Below are 22959 nucleotides of genomic sequence, written 5' to 3'. Positions count from 1 at the left end.
CTTTGTCACACGCTTATACCACTTTGTTACAGACTATCCACTTCTTCATTGCCTAGGAACACAAATTACTTCTGCAAAAACCAGGGAAAAGATAGTTCAGGTTATATGCACTTATGACTGTAAACTGTGTGGTGCATTGAACAGTGAATGGCTTAAAAATCTATAACCTTTTGGAATGAAACAAGAAATTTGACCTAAATCATACCCCCTAGTGTGCAGTTAGCTATTCATGTACATAATCTGCTGCACTTGGCAAAGCCTGTGAATGTTGTATTCTTGCCTTTCACTGTCTCCACAGTAGTAATAATAATACAACAAAAATTGTGCTGATGGGATAGGAGGCTATTGTACTGGAGACAAAATAAGAAAAAAAACGGTGATGCCATTCTCTCTTTGTACTGAAAGAGCCCATGGGAAAACTGTCCCTTTATTTCCCACAATATTTTCTTTTTCACAGAAAGTTGAATAGCAGGAAAACGCAGGAAAGCCTAGTTTCTCAGCCTTTAAGGGCCTCTGCAAATATATTAAAAACACCTTGTGCAAATTCCGTACTTTGTCTGATAATTATAAATTAAAGAGCTTTAGGATTTTTCCCATATGTTTAAAGCATAGGTCTCAAAAGGTGACAGTAAATTATATTCTCTGTGAGGGGCTAAGATGGAAAACCCCCCATGTTTCAGCCTTACTACTGGTGCTCTCCACACCTTTTAGGGCAGCCTTCATGTACATAACCCTTATTGGGTTTTATTATTTACTTATCAATAACTCAGGGGACAGGGAAGTAAAAAACTCTAGACTTCCACATGGACAAGCATATGTGTTTTTGAACAAAATTATAGTAAAATGCAGCAGTAATATTAGTTACTACTAGTATTGATTTTGAAATCTTTGAATGGAGATCATGTTTCCTCAGTGTTCATTCAATAAAGTTTAATTAAGTTTAATTTTTTCCCCAGAAGGTTTCTGATCTCACCAAATCAAGGGATGAATCAGGAGTAAGTATGATTAAAGTTGTTGGCCTCCCATTTTTGTGTTATTTTTCTTGAGGTAGTGTGTACATATATATATGTCAATAAGAAGGCTGTGCTTTCTCCTATCACATAATGACCGGTTTTGCTAAATGATTAACTATTACCCAATTACTCCTGGGTTCTCTCTGGTGATACGTCAATGATCTGTAGAGTTCTAAAACTACATTGTACTCTTAATCCTCAAGACTACCTGTTGGAAGCAGTTTAACAGTTTGATGTGGCTGAAAACCAGACATGGACCCTTTCTGATTGCCTTGTGGACCTTCAGCGGCCCACAGCCACTAGTAAATGTATTTTGACAGCCGCTAGTAAACGTTGATGTATTTTCCAAAACTAACTATATTGCATTCCACATTTGAAGAGAGCTGGTGGCCTAGAACTAATGTCTTGTTCTCGAATTCTGGAGCCAAGGTCCTGGTGGAGTGGGCCATTCACTGAGGCTTGCTTCTGGAGGAGTCCTGCAGTGTGCTCCAGGGATGTGATTGCCCCACCATGTAGGCTGGGCACTTGTTTGCTTTTGCTCTCAAGTCAGCCCGTTTGCCAAACTTGTTCTTAGTGGAAGCCAGGGCATTTGAGAGATATGTGCGTGTGTGGGAGAGAAGAGCTCATGTGCAGTCAGCCTTGCCTTTGTCGGAGGCTGTGCTTGAAGTCCAGAGCATGCCCACATCTTAAACCTGGGATGCATTCTTTAGTTCCCCAAACTGGAAGTTCTTATAGTGCCTGGGAAGGTCAGCTGCATCTAAACCCACAAAATGGTGTGGAAACAGAAACTATAATTGCTGTCCTCAAAAATCAGCTTGGCTGTCACCTAGCTCTTGAAACACAGGCAGTCTCTAAAAACTCACTTTTTCTCCTTTTTTCCCCTTTTCTGGTGTGTTCTTACCCTTGAACCCCCAGACTCAGCCCAGGTGTCCTCTCCCTGTCTCTCCAAGGCTGCTCCATCTAGTTCACATTCCTTGAGCCCATCTGCCAGATTCTGTGCTCCATGTCGAGTTGCATCTGACAGCATCTGCTCCTGCTTTTAGTGGACCCTGGTTTTAATGGGACTCACCTGAAGTAAAAGGAGTCTCAGGTAATTTTTGCCTTTGCTTAAAAAGATATTTGCCTTCATCCATGCTCTGACCAGCAACCTATGTGTCTTCTGCAGTAGGTGCCTTCCCAGTCTTTCCCACTGAAGCTGCTCCACATAAGTCTAAAGTATTAAAGTTTCTTTGGGTGCAACAGAGCATGTGGGAGAAAGAGAAAGGACTCTTCAGCACCTTGCTTCAAATGCTCAGAAAGAGGAGTCTTTGGCTCCAGACACTTAAATACAGCATTGTATTATAAACTAAACAGTCGCTGCCTATTGTTGCCCTATAATATAAACTAACCCTGAAACAAAGACTAGAACCCAGGGGCCTCTGTTAGGGATTAATGTTCGCTCTCTTGCATCTGCTTCTTCTGGTCCAATGAATCCTTGCAGAAAAGAAATTAACAGAAAATAGCTTCAGTGGTTAAAAATGCAATCTCCATTCCTCCAGTCCTTCTCACTCATTAGCCAGCAGTCACTCTAGGAATGTGGATTTCAGTTTTCTCTAGACAAAAAAACTCCCAACTCCCCCCAAAAACCCCCAAACAAACCACAAACAAACAAACAAACCCCCAAACATGTTTCTCCTATTTGGGGAGAGTGCTTTAACCACAGAAAAGATAAATGGAAGACATAGATTTCTTGGTTCTTAGTCCTCTCTCATATTCAAATTCTTTGCAGATGTCCTTTAAATTATGCTATTAGACATCTGCATTTATCATCTTGCCTTGTTACCTGGACATACCTTTTTTCTCTTCTGTCGATCAACAGGAATGATTGGCTAAGGCAGGCTCTGAGCATTCATCTTGCTTAGTTAGTATAGCCAGATAAGCCCTGGCAAGTACAGAGGGAGTGGTAGTGTTGTTTATTCTACTTTTTGAGAACTTTCTGTATATTTCTTACAGCCAGCGCTCTTCCCTGCTTTTTAAATCTTTAGCTGTCTTGACTTCAGAAATGAACTCAATGTGTAATGTTTTTAACCTAGTTACATCCTTACAGACATCAGCGGCAAAGCAAAGCGTATTTTGTTATAAGAAAGAAATGATATCTGGGTAAGTCTTCCAACAAAACCTGTGTGATGGCAGCATAGCTTGTTCTTTGATGTCTCTCTGGCAGTTGTCATAACTGGGTTAAGAAGCAGACACTAGAGCATGCATTTTTCATGTTTGGGTAAATGGCTTTAAGTATCACGTTGCTGGCCATATACCACTAGGGTTATCTCAGGAGGAGGGTGGAAAAGTCAGAGGGGTTAGTTTTACCCCCCATATGGAATGAAAATACATATTTTAATGTCCGAAATATTTTCAGGATGGAGAAAATGAGTCTTTGTTCCACTTCAGGAGAGACTAGTAGACATCTTGAAGCAAAGTTCTATGTTAGGTTTTAGTAAGTCATTAAATTTAACCCTGGGAGGCACTTTGGTACTTTTATGATGAACAAGATATTTTATATAGGTTTTGAAGAAGTGGTCATATCAATGATAGCAGCAGATATCACTGACATCTGAGCATTGTATAAGAAATACATAGAAAAGAAAGTGAAATCAAAAACATCAAAATACAAGGCTCTTATTTTTCTAGGTAAGTGACCTGCAGCTTGAGGTTTAGATTGTTACCTCTCTCATGTTACCCATCTCTAAAATCTTACCAATTTACAGCTTGCATTTGGCTGCCTTTTACTGTCAGAAAACATCTTTAAATTAGCCTGCTAGGTCACAGAATCATAGAACAGCTGGGGTTGAAAGGGGCCTTTGAGATCATCTAATTCAAAGCCCCCTTCAGTGGATAGAGACACCTTTCACTCAGAGCTCCATCCAGCCTGGCCCTTAAACACTTCCAGGTATGGTGCATCCACAGCTTCTCTGGGCAACGTGTTCCAGTGCCTCACCACCATCACAGTGAAAGCTTTTTTTCCTCATATCCAACCTAAACCTACTCTTTTTCAGTTTGAATCCGTTTCCCCTTGTCCGGTCACTTCATGCTGTTGTAAAAAGTCTCTCCCTCTTTCTTGTAGGCTCCTTTCAGGTACTGGCAAACTGTAATTAGGTCACCCCAAAGCCCTTTCTTTTCCAGGCTGAACAAATCCAAATCTCTCAGCCTTTCCTCACAGGTGGTGTACTCCATCTCTCTAATCAACTTGGTGGCCTCCTCTGGGCTTACTTCAACAGGTCCATGTCCTTTCCTGTGCTGGGACCCCAGAGCTGGATGCAGTGCTCCAGGTGGGGTCTCACTGGAGCACAGTAGAGGGGCAGAATCCCCTCCCTGACCTTGATGGCCACACTGCTTTTGGTGCAGCCCAGGACACATTTGGCTTTCTGGGTTGTAAATGCACATTTCTGGGTCATGTCCAGCCTCCCATCTGCCAGCATCCCCAAGTCCTTCTCAGCAGGGCTGCTCTTGATCTGTTCATCCTGCAGTTCATCTCTGGAGCAAGGTGGGAAATTCACAGAAAATAACACAGTGCAATGAGGAAGACCAGTTAATGTGTGGTGAATGTAGAGTCACAAAATTTGGAATTTCGCTGTGTCCATTCCCAGCCACATACAGAGCCACGTATGGAGTGCTGCGTGTTACTGCACCCAAACGTAAAAGATAACAGAGACAGAAGCTGATAGAGCGGGAAGTGACCAAGAATGCTTAGGAATCGCTTCTATATTACAAGATCTAAAACTTGTCGAGCATGCAAGTGGTTGTTATGTTAGAAACATCTGCTCTTTGTAACTGGAGCACAATTCCTGAGTCAGAGTCCTGGGAAGTACAAATCAGTATTGGCTGCTGCATTGAGGACCATCTCACAGCAGCACATCTGAGATCACTGTGCAGTTATAACTATGCTCATTAAAGCTTATTGAGAGAAAATCCAAGACGCTTGAAAAGACCTATTTAAAATTCAGCTTTCTTTGAGGTGATACATGCAATTGGTTTTGTGGAACTCAATATAAAGGGAGTGTGTTTGGTGCAAGATGTGCAGCAGTTTTGCTAGAGTGACATGTTAGTATGTGGTCCTTGAGTTCATTCTACTCCTTGCTGTAATGTTGTGTGTTTCTTGCTCATCTCCAGTGAGTTGTTGCCAGCAGCTTCTTCCCTTCAACCTTGATGGCTCTTCCATGGCACTAGGTTTGTTGGAATTGAAATGACCATGGTAAATTTAAGAGAATAAAGGGGCATGAGAGAAAGGGATGGCAAGAAGGTGTTGCTTCATTGACTGCTCCTGGTGCTGGAAGAATGGGCAGCAGTAGAGTTCTGCTCACATGATGCTTTGTGGGGGCCCTACAGTTCTGCTGAAACTGAGTTAATTTTGTAGTAGGGCCATTATGGAAGAACAAGACTGAAAAGATTAAATGGTAATAGATTGTAAGGGATGTAAGAGCAGTTGTGGGTACATGTCTTATACCCTGTCAGCACTAAAATAAATAGGCTAGAGATGTGCTGACCTGTTGCATAGCAACCAGGAAGAAGCACGGAACCAAATCTCTGGGTGCTTGTGATTTGTAAACCTTTACAGAACAAAGTACAAGACCTTTGCCCATCTGTTAGAAATGTTCAGAAGCTGAAGGATAAAAATGGTACATTCCCTGAAATGTAACACTTGACAACCATTTTTATTTATAGATAAATACACAGATGCAGTGTAAAAAGCCTGACTGTTTTGCCTCAAGGTTATATGGAAAAAATACTTAGTCTCTCCAGTTTTACTTAGTGTTTTCCTGAATTCATCACACACAGGAGATTCCTTTAAATACTGCAAATGCTAAGTTTTTGCAGCTGCAAATATTTGCTCATTGTTGTGATCTCGTAAACATTGATGTGCCCATTTAGCAAAATTATTTATGTTATTTGACTGAAGTCAAGTGCAAATTCTGATGCATGATGAAAAGAGGCACTCATTTATGCAAAAATTGCTGTTGAGATGCTTCTAGCCCTTTTTGCCCATTTGAAGTGTGTTTCAAACATTATTTTCAAATGAATGCAATGTATTAGAATGCATTTATACTAGGGTAGCAACTCCCTCTGGTTTCTTGCAGACCAAAGACATTTATCTGCTTTGTACGGGTTCATAATGTGCATGCACACTTTACAGTTGTAGAAGTCATAGGTAGATCTCATGGGAATTTTTTTCTATTGTAAAAATACATAGTATTCCTAACTGTAGGAAAGATGCTAATTTGTACCAAGTAGAGATAAATATGATACATGATAGAAATGAATAAATTTTTTTCCAGTGGAACACTTCATATGTCAGAGTTTCAATAGTAATAGTACTCCCACTCTATAAACCCGTTCTTTAAAACCAAAATCACTGAGTAATATATTTTATTGGGGAACATCCTGTGCATTTCACACGAATATGTTTTGCAGTTTTGGACTCCAGTAACTGGCTATTTAAGAAGGCATATGAAAAATACATGTACAGCATCTCTAAATATTGGATGCTGCCTATTTTTTTAAAGAAGTATATTAATGAATCAATTATTTATAATTAGTTACACAGGATGACTAATGCCATATGTAACAGTATTTAATGAACCCCTTTGGTAAGTGCAATGGAGGTAATAACGAAAAGGACAACACAGGAAGGCATAAGCCAGGAAAGACCTCAAGGCTCATGAAGGGCAAAATTTCTACTCCTTCTGGAAAATTTCTACTCTAGTGCAGCCTACTGAACGAACAGTGTGTAAAAATCCTGCAAACACCAAAAAAGCAGTAAAATTCGTAGGCTTTTTTTAAGTCCTATTAGAGTTGGAAAGTGAGGTTTCTTTTGAGATGAGCTTAGCGAAGGCGTGCAGGTGAGATGCTATTCTAGGAAATATAAAGAAAAGGCTTGAAGAAAAGGGAGATCTTATATATTGTTTACTTCTTCTACTTAAAAAGTGTGCACTGTTGTAATTGTCTTTTTATTTTATTGTTTATACATTGGACATTTTGGACTTACTTTTTCCTGTATTTAATCCAACCTATGTACATGTCTTGCAACTCTTTGTACCTGTTCTTCTGATTTTGTTACTCTAAAAAGTATCAACTTATTGGTACTGAAATTCAAGTAAACCTTTTTAGATACCTGTGGCTGTTTCTGCTCTTAAGTGCTCATATAAATGTTTTGAAAAAATATCTGCTCAAATGCTGTGATATTGATCACTGATAAAGACCTTGTTTCTTATAAAGCTGTAGTAAAACTGGCCTGTACCTGTTAAAGTACTTGCATGGCTTTTAGTCCAGTCGAGGATAAAACGCTGTTGTTTGCATGTTTATATTCTTACTGCTACCACAAATGAAATTGTTGTGAGATGTTACTACCTGTGGGATGAGCTTAGTGGAGTAGTTTGGCATATGTTCTGTACAGCAGAGAAGTTTGTGCAAACATCATTACTATTTTTAGATTAATATAAATTGTCTTTCAAATATCTTGTTTCATACACTGAGAAGCTAAAAGGAACTTCTGGGAGCATGTTAAGGACAGGATTGTTCTCACCCTGTCTGAGACATTTACAATGGAGATTTCTAGAACTTAATGTAGATCACTCAGGGCCCTTTATCATCATTAGAGAGGAACTGGTGACTTTGGGGCATGCTTAATCTTAGCTACTTTTAAATGTCTGCTTTAGGAAAAGTGGAATCACATCCTAGGATACCCAGACTCTTTAGATTTTACCTATCCTAATGGTAGGGATAGCTCTGCATGTACACTGTGGGCATCTAAGGTGCTGTGAGCCAAACCAGTAGATGGTGATGTCCCAGAAAGCAGTCTCCAGAAGCCAGCACTGCCTGTGCACAGGCCTGGGTAGCTGCCATCACGCTGGCTCTGATGTGTAAGTGGAATCAACTGTATTTCCAAGACTAAAAGAGGTCTCTGAGGCATGTTTAATGCACATGGGGAAAACTGACATCTTGAAATAGAACACTCTGTTTCATTAAAAGTCATGCCATGAGGAACCAGCTCCTTTCTTCAGTATCACAAAGAAAGGAGAGTTTTCTCTGAGTATTGGGAGTTCAGGCAGGTGCTCTCTGTGCAAGGTCCTGGTACAAGAACCTATGCTACCATGTGTGGGAAGCTCTTCTGCAGTGGGAGGACTCTCTCTCCCCTTTTAAAACCATGACAATAAACTGGGCTAAACAAATAAAAATTGATCTAGAATCTAAGATTATGCATCTCCCTTGAAGGGGGGAGCCCCAGGGTGTTGCCCTACTATGAAAGTTATTTCTACACTTATTCAATGTTCGGTGTGTTTGTTCCTGTGTGTTCCTTCTCCTACACAAGGGATTTAATTGCTTCAGTGCAAAATGTGCTCCTCAGTGATTCCCTCTGACCAGTGCCTTCTCCCAGGCTGGAGATTAGGTCTTGCATAAGCCTTGGGCTGTCATCTGCACCACAGAGAATGTTTAAAGTAAATCCTTTTTACTGTTTACCTTTATCTCTCTTGGTGTAGCATGCCTTTTGGCACTCAGAATGGCATTTATTAGAAATTTGCTCTCAGTAATGAACAGTGTTAACTCCATGGTTAATGCCAAGCAGAGTGATAAGTACACTTGCCTCCTTTCTTGGTACCAGCTTGCTGGCATCTGAGAAAGGTGCTTACATACCCTTGGTGTTCAATTTGTGCTAAAATTGTAAACAGCCAGTCTGCAGGTTGGTAAGCTGTCTGGGGGGCTCAGGCGTGACTATAATATATTCAGGATGAAATATAACTGGGCTCTGGCAACATTCTTTGAAGGGAATTTAATACATCATCTTTATTGTATGTAAATCTATTTTGTTAAAAATAGAGCAAAGTTATAATAGGATTTGATCACCCTGACTGGAGCATTGTAAAAACGGGGCCAGGCACTAAACCATTGATGTTCAAATCAGGGGAAAAGCTAGTTAGCTTCCCTGACATAAAGGGAATGAATTTTTAGAAAGCCATTCATTGATATCTGACAAACAGCTTGAAAGGGATGCCAAACCCTCAGGGTTTCTGTCAGGAGCCTTAAAATGCATTTGCATATTTTTTGCATAGAAACAGGAGCTCTCTCTCTGTTGCCAAACTGCAGAACCAAAAGGATGCTAAAACTCTATCTAGTCCAAAGGGCTCTGAGGGGTAACTTCATAATCAGAATACAAATGTGTGCAACAGATTAGGAAAATGACTTCAAATGGGATTTCAATCATATCTAAGAGAGACACAGAAATCCTGAACAGATTGGTAGGCAAAACACTACCTGCACTGCTACTGAAATGTTTTTTTTTTTCCTCTGGGCATTTCTCATTTAAAAAATAGTTCACTGACGTCAACTGATCACACAGATTAATGTTGTTTGAGGTGCTACTGCTTAATTCTCTTGACATCAAATGCAATTTTTTTCTGACAGTTTTGATTTTCTCCAGTTGATAGCAATACTGTTGTGAATAGGATGAGAGTGATGGAGGAATAAAGAAATGGTGGTCCTCCACATGCAGCCAGTGTATCCAGTGGTCCCATTGTTTGGCAGCTGAATGTTCTTCCTAGCTATACCATTTGCTGTGGATTGAACCAGGGTGGATTGAACCCTGGCCTTGAAAGGGTGCCTTGCCAGCATGGGCTGCTCTGCTGAAGTGCAGAATCTGTGGCAGTGTGAGCTGGAGTTTGAGCTGCTCTTATGCCTGTCCTTTTCATTAAATGGTTTCCTTGTCTGATTCCAGATGTTATTCTATTCTTTCCTAAAAGAAAAATGCTTGCAAAGACAACAAAGCATTTGGGGCTGAGATTGTGCTTAATGTGCAGGTGATGTTTTCTTGGCAATATCCTCTGTGTCACAGGCTAACTATTCCTTCATCATTTTGAGGAGGAAGCTGATGACTGCAGAGAAATCCATGATGTGTGAAAGTGCCATGTAATTTTTAGCATGTAATTTTACTCTCTGGTCATCCACCCACTCAGGCCGTAATGTGAGTAGAGTTCTCATTATATTAATGGGGAGTTGACATTCAAATTTCCCATGCATCAAATGAACAATAGACTTCCATTGCATATACGTGGCACTGCCATTGATCTGATTGATTTTGAGCTGCAGCAGTGGATACGGTCGGTGATGTGTGAACAGGAAAGACACAGTTAACTCTTTTCGTGAATGGCTACGTTAGTCAGAACTGTCTTTGAAACAAAGTCCTAATAAGAAAATCAGTATTGATACAGTTAGATTACAGTTCGTAATGGTTATATGTTAGAAAATCAATAAATAATCTGTGATTTAAGTTATGGATTCGTGCAACACTGGTGGGGTTTTAAAACTGTAGAAAAAGATTGGATTCCTGTCTTCTTTAAAGATTTGGATCTATATCTGTATAGTATGACTTTTCATTTCCTTACCTTTCATTTTCAAGGCTTGTGTACATCAGCTTAGGCTGCCAGAGATTTAAAAGACAAAGGGTATTTGTGGCTTCACATCACCCTCCTAAAGAAAAATGGGTTTAAATGGTGGAAGAGGTCTTTCAGCATCTCCGAAGAAATGTTTTTGCCCAGTTTGTGTGGTTGGCATGAAATCAGGATTGTTAGGCATATCTCCTGCCTCATAGAAAGATGGTCTGAGCACATGACTGTTGTCAAAGCAATGTGCTGCTTCATTAAAGACAAACTTAGATTTGCTGGGTTGTGTGATTTTGCTCCTTGTCTGCAGCCACCTGGGGGAATGGCCCAGCTTTCCCTGGAAAGGGTGGAGGAGATTCCTGTGCAGGATAGGTCATACTTTGGTGAGCCAGAGGGGTGCATGTGTGAAAGGTACTGAGACTGAGCTGATGGTCTGTCTGGGACTGTGTTGGTGTAACGGGGGATCTCGCCTGGCAGCCGTGCAAGGCACCTGCAGAAGCAAAAGCTCTCCCGTTTCCATTTTTTGCAAGTAAAAGTATTACTTGTCTAAGAAATATGGGGCTGTTTGGGGCAGATCTCATTCTGGTACTTGAAATATATTTGTGGATCTGAGTTCTACAGTCTGGCAGAGATGCTGAAGATCATGAAAATCAAAAGACTTTAGCTTCACTTTGAAAGCATTAAAGCATTATTTTGAACAGCAATAGGTTTGCTTCACAAAGGTAGTTTTCTAGTAGAGGTAATCTGAAAATATATTCCACATTTGGTGATACTCTGGTCTAATTTCTTGAAATGAAAATTGCGACGAAAATGCTCCGCTTTCTACAGCGTCAGTATAGTCCAAGGACCAGTGTTTATATAGAATTATATTTGCTGCAATTTTAGAAGCCCTACTTTTGATATAATTAGCTATCTTTTTTTCAGTAAATAGGGAAATCATTCAATTTTCATCTTGATCTCCATGCTTTTGTTTCCAGCAGAGTCAAAATGTCAGACAAAAGTGATTTAAAAGCAGAACTTGAGCGCAAAAAACAACGTTTGGCTCAGATAAGAGAAGAGAAGAAACGGAAGGAGGAAGAAAGGAAGAAAAAAGAGGTAAATTTGTGAAACCCCCTTTTAGGTAGCCCATGCTTGCACAAGGGGCTTGCTGAGGTTTTGACTTCTCAGTGTTGTATGCCCCAAGGTATCTGTCATGTGGAATGAGATCCTCAAACCCACGTCAGACTAACCTTAAAGTCAAAAAGCTTATTTTTAGTCAAGAATGTTGGGGTGAGGGAATTGCTTTTAAAACCACGGCACTGTCAAATGACAACAGTTTAGACAACATGATGTGCATGTGTATGGAGAAAGAGAAATTGATTTGCCACAATGCTTTTTGCTGGGCTCTCCTTCAATGCAAAGGGAGTGGAGAGTGGGAAAAGACTGAAAGAGGACTCACGTTTTTTTCAAGCCATTACAATCTAAATATGTATTTTTGTACTCTGAAGACTAGTTTGATTACTAGCTAAGGTAACAGATTTACAATTATTATTCTCCAGTAAAGTAAAATATAATTGCAATTGCATTTTCATCTTCTGGCATGGGTGCATCTTTCAGTTCTGTTAAAGTTTGATTGACATATTAGTTTATTTGTCCTTGACAATATGCATTAGGTTTTTCATTAAGGGATTTGTACTTCTTTTTATTCAGTCACTTAGTGGAATAGAGGTGAGAATTGACAGGGAGTGGATATTCATTTTCATGCAAAGTCAGAGAAGCATTAAGTGATTATGCTTCCTTTCCTTCAAATGTCAACACTTACTATAGTTTAAAGCACCTGTTATCCTTTACTAATAACTGGTTTCCTTTTAAACTGACACTTTAATATTGTACATGAATTTCATGGAATTACCGTGGAAATGTGATGTGATCCAAGAAATCAGCATTCCAGTTTTGTCTGTCTTTTTAATCTCTTTTCATTTGAGCTACATTTGCGCAGTTACAGCACATGCCCCAGTGAGGCTCCTGGAGTCACTGGGGAAGTCCTCCATAAGCAGACCTTTAAATGGTAATGCTTTCAGTGTTGGTTACTAAAGAACTAGAGGAAAGGGGGCCAAGCCTGTGGCTCGAGGGAGCTTTTAGGTTCTTTTTCTTTGTCCCCTGACTCTGACTTTATACCTCGTGGAGATCTTGTGGTGGTTGGAACTTTCCATTGGCCTCGAGAGCCATCTCTACAGATAATGCTACAGTGCATAACTGTGTAAATGGGCTGCGCTGTGGTGCCAGATGGGTCCAGGAGTGAAGGCTGACACTCACAAAGGTGCTTGGCCATTCACACTGGTGCAGGAGAGCTGTCCACAACCCTGCATACTGTGAGATGGTTCATGTGAAGAGCTGAGCACGGGAATATGCCTGGACCTTGACTGTAAAATCAGTATTTCCTGGCTGTATCCAAACTGAAAAATGTGGAGATGCTTCTGAATTTCCAGGTTTTCTGTTGGTGCCTGCACCAAGATCAGCACCAGTCTGAGGAGCTGTACAAGTCCTCACTCTGTTTTCAGCAGAAAGGACAACCTCTTTGCAGGATTCTGGCTAATGTAGGTGCACCTACTGGTTTTAGATGCCCATAAGTTGGAGTGGGAGAAGGCTGATGTGTGGAAGCTCCAAGGAGGTGGAGATAGCTAAGCAGAGAGGGAAGGGTCTTGTGGACCTTTAGTGGGCCAAGGGCTGCCAAAGTCCTAGTTTAGAGATGTTAGTTCTTTCCTTTGCACCTGTTAGATGTTGAAGTCAATGAGAAAGTATTTCTTTTCCCAACAAGTGCTTGGGACCAAGGGTAGGACCTTAAGCTACATCACTGAAATCCAGTGAAATTTTATGCATGATCCCTGGAGAAAGGGGCCAGTTTTATTCAGGGTAACGATACCTGTTGCTCTATGGACAGCTTTTGTTAGTTGAATAAGTTGCGCTTAATGAGTGAGAGGCAGAAAATTTCCATCATTGTCCTGTAAAAAATCTTGCAAATATCCTTGCAAAGACTGGTTTTACCATCCATTTAGGGTAAAATACTTTTACTGATATATACAGTATGAATTATCTAAGTTATAGATTACCTAAACATATCAAAATGAATTTCAAAGTGTACCTAAGCAGTAGCGCAGTATATTTCCACACATGTAATTGCTCGAGCTGATTATATGTGAAATAATTGCTAGAGCTGATTATGTATGAAACAAATTGTTCTGTTTTCTTCTGGTTTAACTCAGGCTGATCTACAGCAGAAGAAGGAGCCAGCTCAGGAAGATTCTGACCTAGACCGTAAAAGAAGAGAGACAGAAGCTTTGTTACAGAGCATTGGTATATCCCCAGAACCACCTCTAGGTATTTAAGAGAAGCACACTGTAAAGCATTCAACTCTGCCACAACTAATGCTTTCTTTCTACTAAAGCATGCTTGGCTTTTTTGGTTTTTGGCTGTATTAGTGAAGTGAACTCTTCTGTTTGAATGCCTGCCATACCATTCACATATACAAGCTCATGGCATTTTGAGTACTTGTCATTGCCAAAAACATCTGCTTCATTTCTTCAAGAATTTTTTATGAACCTAATGCAGGTTGATTTTGCATACCAGCAGTGATTTCTTTTCTGATGGACTGTTTTATCTTCTCTCCCATCTATCTGATGACCCAAAAATATAAGTGCTGTACTTCATTAGCCCCAAGTTTTGTTTCTAAAATTCAAATTAAGCATTTGTAAGGAAGGAGGAGCATAGTCATGTGGGAACTCCCACTGAGTTTCTTCTAAAATCAAGCAAAACTGGAGAAGGAAAATAAAAAAAAAAAAACAAATCACAAATAGAAAAACAGTTATCAACAGACACTATTGTAGATTTTTGCTCTGGTTTCATGTGCTTGACTTCTTTTTTGGTTTTGATGTTTTCAGTTCTAGAACCCAAAGTCTTCAGTTTAAAAATACATACGGTATCTGAGTATGGGTTACCTTGATGAAGATCTGCCTCATTTATTGAATGGTCCTAAAGCAAGAAATCCCTTCCCTTCCCTTCCCTTCCCTTCCCTTCCCTTCCCTTCCCTTCCCTTCCCTTCCCTTCCCTTCCCTTCCCTTCCCTTCCCTTCCCTTCCCTTCCCTTCCCTTCCCTTCCCTTCCCTTCCCTTCCCTTCCCTTCCCTTCCCTTCCCTTCCCTTCCCTTCCCTTCCCTTCCCTTCCCTTCCCTTCCCTTCCCTTCCCTTCCCTTCCCTTCCCTTCCCTTCCCTTCCCTTCCCTTCCCTTCCCTTCCCTTCCCTTCCCTTCCCTTCCCTTCCCTTCCCTTCGGAATCATTCTCGCCGTTTTAGCTGAAATCTTGGCCTCTCTGGAGCTATCAAGCCTTGTCACTAAGTTCATTGTGACTGAATCTAGGATTTTACCTCTAGTTATTCTTGCCAGTAATATACAGGAAAAACTTCAAATTTGATGAAATAGTTAAGGTTTTATTTAGGAAAGCACCTTATACAGATGCCTGGGTGCATATGCAAGTAGGTAGTGACATTCTGAATTGGAATTTGAATTAATTAGTTGCATCAACCAACATTTATTGAGAAAAATTACTATTTTTATAAGTTATGGTAGAGTGACTGAAGCTTTTAGACACCACTTCTCAGAAGAATTGCCTGACAAGTAATGGTTAGGTTATTTTTATGAATAATAAAATATGATTTTTAATTATATCATGATACAAAAATAAGGTCCAAGATAAAATCAGATATATTTTTAATGTATAAAATTTAAAATACTCATTTTTATATAAGAATGAGTATATATGTCCTTATCATTTTATTAACTAAACACATATATTCATGTTGCAAATTATCAGTTTTTTTCTCAGTTAATTTTTTTTGTATTTGGTACTGTCAAAAGAACATGTAAATTTACATATAAGATGATTCCTTTTAGTTAAAAATAGTATTGTGTTCTCTTTTGTTCCCTTTACATACACTCCCAATTAATATACAAAGCAGGCTTTAATTCCACCTTCACACGATGCCAGGTCTCAGTGTGAATATGGAATATGTAAACAACCAGACATACCTGTAACCTGCCAAAGGGCTGTCACAAAGATGAATTCACTTTTCATGCTGCAGTCATTTCTGTGACAATCTCTAGGGAGAAGCTGCATTAGATGTTTGACCACATGGAAAATCCGAATCTCTTGGCAGGTCCGTCATTATACATTGTAAACCATAACAAAGTATTTTAAAGTTTTACTCTGTTAAATCTATAAAAGAAAATGGATATGATTTAAACCAAATGGGAAGCTTTGCTTTTGAATTAAACCCCCTTTTTGTGTTTTATTCAATGTGGCTGCTTTGAAAAATACTTGCATTAAATCTTGACTGGAGCCATCTCTTAATTTTTAATATTTTTGAGAAACCATTTTAAAAGAAATCAGGGTATTTTTACTCTTTTATTTATTATTTCCTTGCTGAAGAGCTTTAACTCGGGCTGACCTTGAGCTATGAACTTCCTTTCCTGTTTCAGGAAACAAAACAGCCTTTGCATGAAATATGCTTCAAAAGCCCTGGCAAACCAAAGAGAAAATCATTTCAAGAGCTTGGGCAAATAGTGTCTAAACCAAGGGAAACTTTTCCTTGAGTGTTGAAATCATGTCCCACACAAAATGGAAATTTTGTATGACCTACATTGCTTAAGAAAACACAATCACCAAGCAAACTAATGTGTATTCTCAGCATCTTTGGGAAATGATTTTAACTTAGCTGGATTTCTTTATTTAGCTTTTATTTTTGATGTCATTTCCACACTGCAGCCTTGGAGCATATCTGATGGACACTGGCTTTTGATTTAAATTCAGAATTTGAAAAGTGTGCTTGTTCTGTTGCCTACTTAACTTTACCAGAAGAGTTCACTTCGTTTTTTGACAAGACAAGCCCCTGATATTTCTTCATACCTTTAAAATCTTTTGCAAGTCAACTTCAAACCAGACTCAAGAAAACAAGTCCTATTTTATTTCCACAGGTATCTTCTCCATTGATTAGCTGTAAATTCCTATTGGGCTTTCAGTCCTGTCTAAATACATGTCAGTGGTAACACTTCCAGAAGATTAAAATTCACTTGACTCTCTTCCTTTTCTTTTTCTTTCCTTCCTTATTTGCTTTCACCATTTCGAACTCTCCCACTCATTCATCCACTATCATTTTGGTCCATTGGTTTTGATTTGTCTGACACTGCTCTTCATCAGTGCAGTCGCTGCATGTGTTAACATGGGATACCTGTTATTTTCATTATTTAGTCCCAACCCCTATGTCTCCCTCTTCGAAATCAGTGAGCACACCCAGTGATGCAGGCAGCCAGGATTCAGGGGATCTGGGACCCATAGGAAGGTAAGACAAAGAGTTAATGGACTTGAATAAATATGAGGTTTTTTCACTTTGCTCTTACTTCTCCATTTTTTCCTTTTCTGCTGTAAATAAGAACATGCTATATCAAATGTGTATTTTTGTTTCTGCATGGTCTGCTGTGTGTTACCATCCAGTAATACTGGTGTAGGAGCCCAGAGTGCCGAGGGGATTTCTCTGCCTGTTTTTAAGGGTTCTTACCTCCCTGAACAACACTGTTTTAACCTCCAACCTTGGAAAAAATTACCAATGATCAGACAAGAACTAGAAAATACAGTGGTGTGAATTAGGTGATAGACTACTATGTAAGATTGTCACAGGGTGAAAAATTTAGAGGTCTTGGGCTTCTCTTTGTAGTAAATAGATAAGAGTAAAAAATATCAAAATGGAGGATTGTTTTTGTTCTCTAAACCTTCTTCTCCTCCTTCTACTACTCCATGTTCTACAGTAAAAGTAGTTTGGAATGATTGGATAGAGAATTCCGCAGTTCCTGCCCGTGTTACTGAATAATTGGTAGGAAAATGAAAACAATATACATTTTTAGTAACCATTAGTTAAATTATCTTTAAAAGGCTGTGTAAATCTTGATAATGAGAGACTTCTCTCCTGCTTTCTGTGCTCTATGCTGTACCTGGGTCACGCTAGTGGCTCTGTTCCTCTGATAAGACTTAATAAACAACTATCCAGCAGCATTGAAACTCCTTGCAAGGACTTTTAGAAAGTTCTCTCCCATCAGGAGGGATTTGATTTATGGCACGGTTCAGTGTCATACTGGTCTCAGATCTGAGGTAAATAAATGCATGCAGCAAGTGGATCTTAAACTCTGAGCCTCCAACCTTATAGTGGAAGCAAGAGCTGAATTTTCACTTTTAAAATGGCTTACAGAAAGCTCTCATGCTGTTTGGAAATACACTAAAATCAGGGGGATATGCCCAGGGATAGAACCTGTTATTCATGTTGAGTTATCTTTGTTCACATAACCAGTCCCCTTGGAATTCCTCCCCCGTGTAACACCAGGTTACCTCAGGTTCCTGTGGCTGCTCTTGGCAGTGTGTGACGCTGACAGTGGCAGAGAAGAGCTTGGACAGGAGCAGGCTGAAACATCCCAGGACCCACTGGCAATTCTGCCTTGGAAACTCTGGAGAGTTTCATGCACAGTGGAAGGGAAGGGGCTCTGTTCTTGTTGGAAGGTGGAATGTGTGTGAGGGATGGAAACGAGTAATCTTCTTATTTTTGTTTCCATGGTGGAAATAAAAAATGAAGTGGCAATCCCAAACCAATTCCTTCTCTGGAATAGAAAAGAAAGGAGAATGTGGGGATGCTGCTGGTAAAGAAGGGTATGTTCAAGCAAGAAGAGGTGCAAGCAGCTATATTTTGAGAAGTATATGTATATTTTGAGGACTGTAAAAGATGGATCCTAATAGCTCTTTTTGTATGACACTAATTCAACATAGAGCTGAGCTGCCAGCTCATCCAAGTCTGTGAGCCAAGACTCTGCTAATGGCTTGAAAGCACAGTGATTGCTTTCTGTAGTTAGCCGTGCTCAGTAGACATCATACCTCTCCAGACACAGACTGTCATGTGACAGAGCTTCAGGTCACCAGATTTCATGCCACACCAGCCTTCTGCTTAGAAAAATCACACTTCCAGAAGCAGAAGGTATGCTGTGTCCCTTTCAGCCAGATGCAGACACTCTCCCTTGTGGTGTGGATGCTGCACAGCTGCTATTAAATCAGCTCAGCCCTGCTCCCAGGTCTGCCCTCTAGAAGAAACAGATTATGTTACGTTAAAAGCCCTAGCTTGTGAGATGTAGCAGTTTAAAACACAGTAAATAGTGTAATGCTGTCTTCATAAGTAAATGCAGTAGATTTCAGCAAGTCAAAGTACTCTGAGTAGAACAAAAATCGTTTTTACGCAAAGTTTAGCCTGCTGTTCAGGATGAGCTAATTTACCACAGTCCTACGGGAAGCTCTGACAAAGGTGTGTGGAGACTTCTAAATTCCTGCTTTTCCTCTGAACCTTAGTGGTGTAACTTTTTTACCATTAAGGTAAAAAGGCTGTTGGAAGAATTTATTTGGCTGTGACCCATGCTAGCACTTTGGCTCTCTGTCAGCAACGAGCAGTGAAAGCACATGACCACGTGTCCTTTCAGAGGAGAATGGAGTTTGTCCCCTTCTTCTGAGCTCATGACGCACTGCATTGTGGCCTTTCATTTTGGATCCATTTTCTGGCTTCTTGTGGCCATACTAGGAATTCAGTGGGAATCCTGAGACCTTGCTTATATTCTACCAGTTTGCTTGGCATCTTCTCAGGCTTTGAAAGGGCTGTGCTGTGTGCCAGGAAGGCTGCTTGCAGATGTTTGCCTGGAGCGATTGGTTTGTGGTAATGGAAATATGGTAATGTCTGATCCAGGCCCCGGGGAATGTCTGTAACCAGTGGATAGTATTGAGTGGCAGTTAGTCAAAATAGTGTCACTGGGTGCAGGTAGATGTGCTCAGTGTTTGTGTGAACAGGTGCACTCAAGCCTGCTTGTGTGATAGAGTGGTCAGACTTGGTGAGAAAGATGTTGGTAGTGCTGTCATCATGGTGGGTAAACAGGATGAAACCACCTCAGCTGTTTTCTCTGAGAGGTGGCCAGACCATACATCTAACTTATTTTGACTACTGCATATATTATTGCCTGTTTTTCTGTATAAACAAGGTTATCCTGCTTCATTTTAATGTATCTTTCCGTTTCACTCTCCGTGATAGAGAGGATACTTTTGCTGGATCCCCTGTCATGCCATCATGCTTGTTAGATCTTTCCCTTTTCCTTATTCTGCTGTGAATTTTCTGTACTAGGCTGAGGCCAGGCTTTAGAGGAGAGCAGATTAGTTTCAAAGCTGCTAATGCCCCCATCTCGGTGATCACAGCTTGTCCGTCGTTGTTGCTGCTAACTGCTGCAGAAATGATGAGCTCACACAGCCTGGCAGAAATCCTGCGGGCAGTCTGATTGCTCATTGCTGAAGTGTTCCCCAGAGGAAGATGATGGATATTTAAAAAAAAAAAAAAAAAGCTGTGAAGACACAGATTTCGGCTCGTTACAGGTGAGAGGCTCTGTTGAAAGCTTTGAAGAATGCAGGAGATCTTCATGTGTTCCCATAAGAGGGAGCAGATTCTGGTACAGAACTAGGTTGTGTTCATACTTCTTTGAGTTGTTGATTCTTCTGGTAGTTGTCAGACTTAATCTGTTGGTCCCAGTATCACCGAGTATATTTGAGATATGCTTTGATCAGCAAGCATCTGTGATTCCTTATACAACAGTGAATGGAGTTCAGCCAGAAACACAGGTTTATGGCATCTGCTTTCCAGGAAACAAAATTGATAAACTGGAGTGTTTGAATACTGTTCAGTAGTTGTAGTCCTGGAACCACAGACCTCACTGAGTCTTACTTTGCAAGATGAAAACTGACTGGTAACTTGCTTAGCAAGTGTAATAGTTAACAGTGAGCAAACAGGCTCCTCCAGCAGAAAAGGTGAAAGCAGCAAAGTGTTTGGTATTGAAGCTGGAAAAACATAAAACAGAAAAACTTCAAAATTCAATAGTGAGACAAATTATCGCTAAAACAATTTACCTAAAGACTCTGTGGGGTCTTCTATCACAGGCCATCACTCATTCAGGACAATGTGCCTGGCAAACTGGCAGATAATAGGTCAAACAATAATTCATTCATTACAGTTGTACGGCCCTTTTGTTGCACAGGAAGAAAAGCTGCATGGACACAATAGTCACTTCTGCCATGCGACCTACAGACTAGTAGTGCTGCTATCCATCAGGACCATTGTCCATTATCTCCAGCACAATAGCCAGAGCAGCGTTGTCTTTTCTCTGATGCCATTCAGTGTATTAGAAGAGATAGGGTGGACTTTGTAATACCACTAAATTCTGGAACCATTTCTGTCTTCTGCATGCCGTGTTTCTATGGGGATTTTTTTGTGCTTTATCTTTAGTACCATTTTGCTATTTGTCAGAACCTTTTCACTGGGGAAAACATTAGGTTTCAGCAGCATTCCAGCTTCCCTCTGAGCCATGATGGCAACTGTAAGAATAAGCAGATATTAGATGGATAACATCTGAAACTGCTGACTGAATGCTTTCAGTTGGACAGGAGAGCCAATTTTTTTTTCTTTTTTGTGGTCTTGGGAATCATTCCTGGGTAGGCAGAGGTGTGTTATACTTGATTCTGATGCTGCTTGTAGTTACCAGGCTACACAGAACAATTCATTGGAGCCCAGTTGTTGCTCAGAGAGCAGCTTACCTATCTCCACATTGCTTTGCACATCCCACTTTGCTTTATTGTTGCCTGTGTTGCTAGTGCTACACAGATAGGACCGAAAAATTACATCATAGCCTGAGCAGATACCCATCTCTTAATTGATGGGTCATTGGTTCACAGAACTTTCTTATATGATGTATTCAGACATGACTCATTTTCCATTAGACAGTATTGCAGGATTGCATGAAGATTCTCCTTGGAATAGGGTATGTTTGGCTCTTTCGGGATAAGTGTTTTGGTTTGTTTAGTATTCTGTAAGCATTGTGATGATTCCCAGTGTCCTCTTGTTGATGGTCAGCTTATATAGACAGGCACAACTGCAATGTAGATTTGAATGCATGTGAAGAAAAGGGCTGAGGTAAAGGCATTTGTTGAGAGCTCTTGTGCTGTAGCATAGTGTGAAGCACAAATTCACCTCTATTAATACAAAACTGCTTTGTGATAACTGTATGCATCTCCCTGGTGGATCCTCTGAACTTTTGCTACCCTAGGGTGCTAGAGAACATGCTAACTATTATGGTAGGGCCACCATGAAACATGCCCATGAGAGGCATGTTCTGCTACCTTAGGCATTCGTAAATCTCATCTTCTCAGCACTCATGGCCATGAACTCTGGATTTATGTTGTCTGAGGAAGTGCACAAGAACAAACTTTGTACAGTGCCTCAGAGACTGGCAGTGCAGTATAAGGTTTTGTGGGCTGAGCAGCTCCCTGGAAAGACTTTGTGTCCTTGCTCAGGTAGGGTCAGTCTGGGCTTTGCATGTCGGCTCAGCGTAAGAGAGCAGAAGTATATCCATGCTGGGAGGATGTGCTGCTGTGGCTGGGTAGCTTTCAGTGCTCACACCAGCCTGCATTGGTGTGTATGCCTATATAACCCACAGGGGATCCTGGGTTCGCCCTGGCATGTGGCATCTGGGAGGAGTTCCATTTGTGGACCAAGGTGTGATTTACCTGTGTGGCCCATTTTGCCCTGTATCCTTCACTGCTCCTTTATGTTCCTAGCTGGGACCATCCTACATGTTCTCAGCTAGCTTCACCATCCTACAGTAGTAGGTTTGCACAGTAGCATCTCATTTATTGTGGACTGTGTGTGTGTGTGTCCAGTGTGTGTGCAGCACTTCCTGCTGTGCACTGGGGAACATGAGAATCCCATTAGGCTGGGTGTAAGGTTTCCTGCGTTCCATCTGCTCAGTGAACTGTACCAGGCTCAGCTGTCTTGGATGTGTAAAGGTTAATGGTTGCCCTTCTTTCTGCAAGAATTTTATCTGTGCTCTTTTGCTTTCTAACTTGTGTATTTTGCTGTGCCTAAGTTTAGGTACCTGATTATTTTGTGGGCTCCCATAAAGGCAAAGGGATTCATCTTCTGGTGGCTTCTTTCAGATGATAATTATTTCAAAATGGTGCTTTATTTGCTGTAAAATAATGTAAGATGGATTATTTTGTACTATTTCTCTGATAGCCCATTGGACTCTGCAGATTTGTCAGGCTACGGCTACTCTTTCTGTAATTACTGTTCTTACTTGGATTAGGGCACTATGTAATACTTAGTTTAAATGATTCCTACCTGATTTATGTTGTTGTTCCTTTGATATATCATAGATTTTGGGATGGGTTTTATGCACTGAAATCCATTAGCTTCCTTCAGTGTATGAAATGTACTTGCAGTAAAGCAGGGTTAGTCCTTGTTTGGATGAAGCTCTAAATATTTAATGAAAATTCCTGTGAGAATGAGTTTAAGCATTGCATTAGGTAGCAAAGAAAACAAAAAATAAAGGGAAACTGGATTTCTCAAAGAGATTTTGTAGCAGTAATATGCTGGAGAAGTTAGATTACTCTGGAA

At 40.4% G+C, this 22959-nt stretch overlaps 1 protein-coding gene across 7 annotated transcripts in view; it reads left to right on the top strand.

Annotated features, from left to right (window-relative positions):
• DYNC1I1 (dynein cytoplasmic 1 intermediate chain 1) overlaps window positions 1–22959 on the top strand; it is a 187492-nt gene that overhangs the window by 5347 nt on the left and 159186 nt on the right. For 2 of the 7 annotated variants that reach the window (XM_048305156.1, XM_048305142.1), the window contains exons 2-4: window positions 11398–11515; window positions 13663–13777; window positions 16647–16788. In XM_048305156.1, the coding sequence (XP_048161113.1) occupies window positions 11408–11515; window positions 13663–13777; window positions 16647–16788 (365 nt within the window). In that variant the 5' untranslated portion in view covers window positions 11398–11407. The remainder of the gene's footprint in view (window positions 1–11397; window positions 11516–13662; window positions 13778–16646; window positions 16789–22959) is intronic. The other 5 variants (XM_048305177.1, XM_048305163.1, XM_048305173.1 and 2 more) reach the window with 3 other exon arrangements.

Source organism: Corvus hawaiiensis, chromosome 1 (genome assembly GCF_020740725.1).
Source record: "Corvus hawaiiensis isolate bCorHaw1 chromosome 1, bCorHaw1.pri.cur, whole genome shotgun sequence".
Lineage (NCBI taxonomy): Eukaryota > Metazoa > Chordata > Aves > Passeriformes > Corvidae > Corvus > Corvus hawaiiensis.
Note: the sequence above shows the minus strand (reverse complement) of the source record. Positions and strands in the feature narration are given on the sequence as shown.